This window comes from Penaeus japonicus, unplaced genomic scaffold (genome assembly GCF_977035675.1).
Source record: "Penaeus japonicus unplaced genomic scaffold, GWHDUDI00000001_assembly GWHDUDI00000036, whole genome shotgun sequence".
Classification (NCBI taxonomy): domain Eukaryota; kingdom Metazoa; phylum Arthropoda; class Malacostraca; order Decapoda; family Penaeidae; genus Penaeus; species Penaeus japonicus.
In genome coordinates this window covers 3,712,655-3,720,154 of record NW_028234438.1, presented here as the reverse complement: position 1 = coordinate 3,720,154, position 7,500 = coordinate 3,712,655, and the positions used below count along the sequence as shown (strand labels likewise).

Genomic DNA, 7,500 nt, shown 5'->3' with positions numbered 1-7,500 from the left:
TGAAACTATGAATTTCCAGTCGACACGGGGGCATTCCAGCCTTTCATGTTACAATGCCGGGGCTCTCGAACGCATAAGTCTAAATCAGTTAAATAAACGACGCCGTATGGCGTCCCCAGCGAACGGGCCTAGAATGTGCTCTACAGTAGTGTACCACCTGTCCAGAGAGGGTTAAGAATGTTCTGGAAAAGTGCAAACATCCTTGTATGAGCGTGATTTAACTCTAATATTCCCAAAGTTGAAGACAAGCATAAAACCAAAGAAAAATCTGAAAAAGGAAGTAAATGACTTCCTTTCAGTAAAAAAATCATCATATTTTGCTATATGTTTAATGTGACGCATGACTCAGACTTATTTTATTGCTAAATAACTGTGAATTTACATTACAAATGATGATACCAGTGATCCAAGATAGAATTGCCACTCTCTTGTTGCAGGTGAACAGTGGGGGTGACATGAAACAAGCCCCACCCCTACAATATCATTACTGTCTGGAGGGAGGCCAATGCCATGACAGTACTTGAATGCACATATACACACCATCACAGACAAGAAACATGTTTTTTAGGCATCCAGAAACGAATTATAGAAAGAGGCAAATATGGAAAATCTGAGTCAGTCATACCAGGGGTTATATGTTTACATTATATTAACAAGCGAATAAAAATGTCTATACGTAACAATGTAAAACATACGTTTTGAGGGAAAGCTCATAATGTGATAGGACATCACCCAGACAGGGGGGAAATATTACCATGACGTGATTGGAAGTCCCCTATTACGAATGGGTTAAATCACCAATTGTTAATAGATTGTTTACATGTTTACCCCAGGTGGGCAAAAGGGGTGACAATTGGCCTCAACGCACTTGGCATCCAGCTGTGGCCACCTTGCCTCAAGGGCACCCGTCAAGTTCATTCATAACTTAGTTAAATGGCAAGTTATATTTGCAAATCAAGTTCTCTACATATTTGTTGTTAAAGAAAACACAACACTCAAATCTCTTTTCATTTTATTGTTAAAATTTTTATAAATACTCTGCTTTTTTTTTCTTTTTGCTTCCTTTCTACATCCAATCTGGTGATAACACTGAAAATAATATCTGTAAACTGTTTTATTCAATATACCAACACAACATGAACTGCATTTTTCCATAGGTCCTTACTCTATTTTTGCATCACAAACACGCACACAAACATTCACACTACCAACTTCATAATTCTTAAATACTGTATCAGAGATTTCCACACATGATTCATAAAATCCTCTGACACAGTTAGAAGCATTATATATAATATATTTGTACAGTAATTTTAATCTTCTTGCATACCTTTCACAGATAACGTATACACATGTGACATACAAATACATATAAATGAAAATACAAAAATCTCTACAAATAATACAAATTCTCATTCTTTATACACATACAGACAAACACTTGAGAAAAGTTCTAGCAAATTTTACCTTCCCAATGGAATCACTGCTTTGCATAATGCTGTCTCGTCCGTCACTCTCAGACATCTAATACTCCATACAAAAAATTAACTATGAGAAGTCTATTGCAAGCAACTCAAACAAGACATCTGGCATTACTTTACACAAAGATAAAGAAAAAAAAAAGAAAAAAGAAAAAAAGAAAGTTTACATGTCATTGAAAGAAAATTTGTACTTTAGTGGCACCGCACTTCCTCAATCAGACCCAGAAAAGAATATGCAAATTACAATGATGGCCACAGGAAGGGGGTAAAACCTAAAATTGAAAATGAGATGGAAAAAATAAAAAAATAAAAATTCTAGACCTTTTCATGAAATTGCCCTAAAATATTCCTCAATCAAGGGATACAAAAATCTGATTCTGGAAACAAAATGCAATTCTTGTGAAAGTAAGTAATTTGGAGGGAGTGAAAATACGAGAGGGGGGGAGGGGGTATTATGAAACAATAACATAAAAAGTAAAATAAATCCATATACACATTAGTCTTTTCTTTTCTTGCTGTATATTCAACTCTTTAGCAAGTAAAATGATAATAGCACATCTGCTTTACAACCACCAGGCTGCGCGACTAAGGCGGCACTTTATGCCACCGTAACACATTGGGAACCAAGACAAGACGTAGAAATGGACACTTCCACTTCACATCCGAATAAACCTCTCACACAAGTTTTCTTCCAAAATGGAGCAATCGCAAACATAAGACCTCTTCTACTCTTTAAAAAAGTATAACAGTATCTTGTGATCTTGCACTTTTGAGACCCTTGTGTACAAAATTTGAATCTAGCTATGGGCAGAACTTTTTTTTTTCTTTTTCTTTTTTAATTAAGATGACAATATGAGATAATATTGGTATTTATATACACATAAAAAGGGTCACAGACAAAAAGGGTTTTAAAGTTCTCAAACAATAGAACTGATGATGCCCTTAAGTTGCAAATTATATGCCTTAAAGGCATGAGTCAACTTTGACCTACAGGAATCAGAGGAATGAGAGGCTAAATATTTCAAATTATTTGCCTCTCTAAGGGAGAAAAAAAGAAGCAATTTTCTATGAAAAATACCCAAATTTTGACAAGACTACATTTTTCTTTTGTATGATCAGGACTTTTCCTTCTCAAGAAAAAGCTTAACTGTGTGATTATTACTGTTATTGTAATCATTTTCTTAATAATAATTCACTTCCAACAAAGTCTGTGTAGAACATTTTGGTAATTTTGAACATTTCCCTCATGAAAGACACGCTCTAACAATATGCCGCCCCTTAAAGTTACTGTGACCAGGATTTGGATCCAGGCCTCCATATGAGGTAATCCAATTAAAATTTGGTATACCAACAATACATTCATAAAATATTATATAATAAATAAAAGATTACAACAGTAATAATAACCATTTTTTTTTTTTGCATACACTTATGTATTGTGTGTAATCTAGGTTTACATTTAACCTTTCCTCATCATTAAATGTGTACATATGTATAAATACATACATAACTACATATGCATACATGTAGCTTTATATATATATATAAACATTGTTACTAAAGATTTTGAAACATTAATTTCTGCCCAATGTTGTAAACATTTGAAAATTCTGCCATGAACCTAGATAACCATAAAACACAAATATCATTACTTTTGTTAATATTTCAGAATATATTTTGATTAGTTTAATCCTATGTTAGGTGTGCTCTTGCTCTGTAACAAGAACCTTAAGCTCCAGTGCTGATGAATAATAATCTAAATCCACACACATATCAATTGATATGTTACCATCTCCAAATGTAAATTTTTTCTTGGCTAATTCTGCAGTCAACCCAGTACTGACGTACTGTCGAAACTTTCCCGTGTCCTAGGCACAGTAAAATAGCCTCTTTGGTCCTCAAACATACAATGAACACACTCACACGCACAGACACATATCACCCCCCAAAAAAAAGAAAAAAAAAAAAAGTGTATTTATAAGGATGCATTCTCGAATAATCCACCTCTGCTGATAAACATTTCTGTGAAGGGGCCCTCCTGATTCAGCTCTACTGCCTGTAGTTTCTTCAACACCAGCATCGTGTAGAATTTCTGGGCCACCTGTTAGGAAGGGAGTTGATGGTTAAATTCTATTCTGTGACAGTTTTTTTCATTACACTGACAAAGTAAATATGATGCATTGTGCACGGTGAAGCCTCGAAAACAGCTTTATTAGATAACCTGACAAGAGGAGGATTGTACAAGGAAACATTACCTGCTTTCTGTTGTTGTTGTGAACCATTTCTGAGAACAGGATGTTGTTATTTCTTAGCCTCCTCTTAATGGAGTGGAACATGTGTCCAGCACGCTTGTTGACCACACGCTCTTCAAACTGTTCGTAGGTTTCGTCATCGGCTTGTTCCTCCTATGGGGAGAGATATTCCTTGAGTTCTAGAAATGTAATCTTGTACAAAAGGGATGGGAAACAAGTACAAAAAGTACAACAGAACTGCATAATCAGTACAATTATTATACACATGACAGTTAAATTCTTTCATGGATTTTGAAACAATTCTTCTCTCTACTTATTCACTCATTTCACTTCAGTCAGTTCTCTTGTGAAAATAACAACTACTTTCTTGTCTTTAGGTGATCAAGAAACCTTTTCACACAAATTAATGAGAATATGATGAAGGATCAAAATTAATAATTCAAATCTAAATTCATTACATGAGTGTCCAAAAAAGATGACAACAAACAAAATCAATTTGTCGAAATATAAACCAAAAACCAAATGCAGTGTGTCAGTATGGCTATGCGTAATGACTTGTGTATAATAACTGGTGGAAGGTGAAGAACAAATAAAATAATTAAAAACCAGTGTAATGCTCTTCTGCATTTCAAGTATCTGGTTAAAATAATGAAAATAAAAACTCATTTACTATAAAGTATTCACCAAATATCTCATAGTTATCTGCCAGATACATATGACAATTGAAGCGACAATAAGCACTTGAAAGACAAGGAGGCCCAAATAATTGTTATCATTATTTTAATTTTCTTTTTTTGCATGGGCCTTCTATTTTGATTTCATATTTTTTGCTTGGTTTATTTACGTTACATTATGCAAAAATTTGGTTATAGTTATACAATTTCCATGGAACAAAGCATTTAGTGAATACTTCATAGATTATGAAGGAGTTATAGGAGTTATATTCTATATGGCAAACCTACCTTCACACACTATTGTAAGCAAATAGTAAGAGACATTTCAAGTTAGATGATCCATTCAAATCACTCCTACAATCTACAGCTATGTATTCAGAATATCCTTTCAATATTGATGCTTCAAGGCACAACCTATCCTTATAATCAAGTACCAATTGAAAACGGTAGAAATCAAAGATCGCAAAAGATATCAAACGAACCTCCTCTTCATGGGCCTCGTCCTGTCTGAATGGCGTGGTGGGGGTGTTTGCCCTTTCCGAATAATTTGATCTTGGTCCACCGTCCGACAAACCCCCTGGAGTGTTGGCTGGAGGGTGGGACTCCTCGTAGCCGTGGTTCTCCAGCTGAGGCTGGTTCTGGGGAGATGTTTTGAGATTAGATACGATGGAACTGGTAAGGAATATGATACTAATCCTACAAGATGATAAGTACATAAAAAAAATTAATTAAATTAGGTATGCAATGAGATACAGTATGTACAACGTAGATGAACAAGGCCAATCATTTAATATTCTAATCATCAAAAACCATAATCAATAAAACCCTTCTCAAACAGGAAATGTACAGCTTACAAGTCGTCAAATCCTGACGCGAAACTAGTTCTTATATCTAGGACAAAGAATCTTTGAGTTAGCAAAGTGTGAAGCATAAAGGTATTCGGCCGATCTGCTTGATTTGTTCCTACCTCGTCGAATCCAAAGTTCTCCAACTCCATGTGCATCGGACTCTGGAAGGGTGTGGCGTATGCAGGCGTCTGGTTGAAGCATTAACAGAATAAGCATAAGACATGGGGGGTAAAGAAAAGTCGTACCTGATTGAATCCTTCGCCTTCTACCGCTTTTAGCCGCAGTTAGTCGAACAGAAGAATAACAAAAAGGGACAACAAGAAAAGCGAACACAAAAATAAGCTTCTATCGTACCTGACATTGCATGTCCTTCTCCCAGGGATCTGGACGGCACTATTACAATTAAATAAAGGTGCAAACAAAAAAATTCACCAAAGTGAAGTGTGTTAAGAATTGGTCAGAGCAGGTTTGTTAATAGAAAATTATGAATTAAGGAAACACCTTAACCAAACTCATACCTGGCTTTAAATCCCGACCTAATGACACTGACTTGCATTAGAGACAGCACAGACACATATACATAAAAATAATAGAGGAATAGACTCAGATCTGTAAATACCTGACTCGGCAGACTCTCTGCAGTGTGCTCTGCATTATGGAAAGGTGTAGCAGGGGCTGGGGTCTCCGGTGCAACGGGTTCCTGATTGGCAACAATGGACTCGTCAGGAATGCCTGGGGTTTGTGGATTCTCAGCAGCCTTTAAACAAGAAAAAAGAAAATAGAAATAACATTAATAAATTGTGGTAATGTTACACTTCCTCATCTTTATTCTCTCAATATACTCTGTATCCTTAGCTTAAATCTTATCTCACAAATCAATACACAAAACAATAAAATAAAGTATCCATGAAAATTCTAATAATCCAGATAAACAAATAGAAAGTGACCAGTACCTCGTCGAGGGTAATAACATCGCCACCAGGGGCCGGGGTTTGCGCTGTCGGAGGTTGTTCCTCCAGGGGGGCGGGGGGTGCTGGCGTCTCTGGGGCTTGTGGAGACATCATCTGGTTGTTGAGGTCCGCATTTCTCGTTGACATGCTCAGAACCTGTGGCTAGATACGGTGAGTGGTGTGAACAGAATGACCTCTTCTGCCCTTGAGGATTTTTAATTTACATATCATAATAGGTCAACTAATATTATCTTAAATATAAAAAAACAAAAGGGCAGGAAATCAGGATAAAAAGGTTTCTACGTAGCAACATAGAGAAAAATAACTAATATTGCTAGCTGTAATTATCACTTGTATTTTCTAGATACAGTCTTAGACAAAAATTAAAGAATAAAAAGATCAAACAAAATAAAACTAGAACTACCAAAAATAATGTTTCTAATATTCTCCTTTCTAAATAATGATGATTATTTAAAGGAACCTGAAGAAATTTAGAACTATAATATAATAAATGTATTTCCTAGAAACAAAACAAAACAGAGCAAGTAAAGTAAAGAAACAAACCTCCTCTTCCTCCTCTTCTGGTTCTGGGTGTTTTCTCTTGGGTGGTCGACCTCTGGTCTTGGGTGCGGCTGGGGTTTCCTGCTCTTCGGCCTCACGCACCTATGGAATGGGAAATTTAGTAATGTTAATTCTAAACATGAAATAAATTTGGACCAGTTCAATTTTCCAATCCTTTTAAAAGCATTATCTTTGAAAAAATAATAAGTGACATCTCTCTCTTACCACTTCTAAGCTGAGATTCTCCAGCTCCCTGTCGCCTGCCATGCCGAAGTCCTCATTCTGTGCGGGTTCTGAAGTGAGGTGTCGCTGGTAAATGCGTGCAAGGGAGCGGGCGTAGATCGGACGACCAGGCAAGGCAAACAGCTTTTCCACACCACCAGTTTCTTTCCAGTGCATCAAGCGCTTGGTTGGTGGTGCCAAGTCTAGGGTGGTTACAATATCTGTCGTGTCTGAGAGCTGTGCCTTCATTTCCTCACCGGAAATGTTCTTCACTTCGTCAACAATCAGCTTCCTCTTCCTTTTAGCGCGCGGCCAACCTGACTTGATGGCCGAGGCGTCCACTGGGGCGAGGGCGAAGCTTTCCTCTTCGTTCTGCAGCAAGGTGGTCTGCTCGTGGCCAGCGAGTGTCTCATCAGCTTGGCTTTGGGGAGCTGCCTCCACGCCTTCAGGTGGCGGGACCTCGTCAGCTTCAACCGGGTCTGGATTCTCTGGTTTGGGAGTTGATGGGCGAG

At 37.0% G+C, this 7,500-nt stretch overlaps 1 protein-coding gene across 6 annotated transcripts in view; it reads right to left on the bottom strand.

Moving 5' to 3' along the window:
• Positions 1 to 995: 995 nt before the first annotated feature.
• vtd (RAD21 cohesin complex component verthandi) overlaps positions 996 to 7,500 on the bottom strand; it is a 13,373-nt gene continuing 6,868 nt past the window's right edge. For 2 of the 6 annotated variants that reach the window (XM_043020983.2, XM_043020984.2), the window contains exons 3-10: positions 6,992 to 7,500; positions 6,770 to 6,868; positions 6,209 to 6,367; positions 5,875 to 6,012; positions 5,375 to 5,443; positions 4,890 to 5,045; positions 3,737 to 3,886; positions 996 to 3,582 (exon numbers count right to left, since the gene is read on the bottom strand). The exon at positions 6,992 to 7,500 is cut by the window's right edge and continues 745 nt beyond it. In XM_043020983.2, coding sequence (XP_042876917.1) covers positions 3,457 to 3,582; positions 3,737 to 3,886; positions 4,890 to 5,045; positions 5,375 to 5,443; positions 5,875 to 6,012; positions 6,209 to 6,367; positions 6,770 to 6,868; positions 6,992 to 7,500 — 1,406 coding nt within the window. In that variant the 3' untranslated portion in view covers positions 996 to 3,456. The remainder of the gene's footprint in view (positions 3,583 to 3,736; positions 3,887 to 4,889; positions 5,046 to 5,374; positions 5,444 to 5,874; positions 6,013 to 6,208; positions 6,368 to 6,769; positions 6,869 to 6,991) is intronic. The other 4 variants (XM_043020986.2, XM_086531784.1, XM_043020985.2 and 1 more) reach the window with 3 other exon arrangements.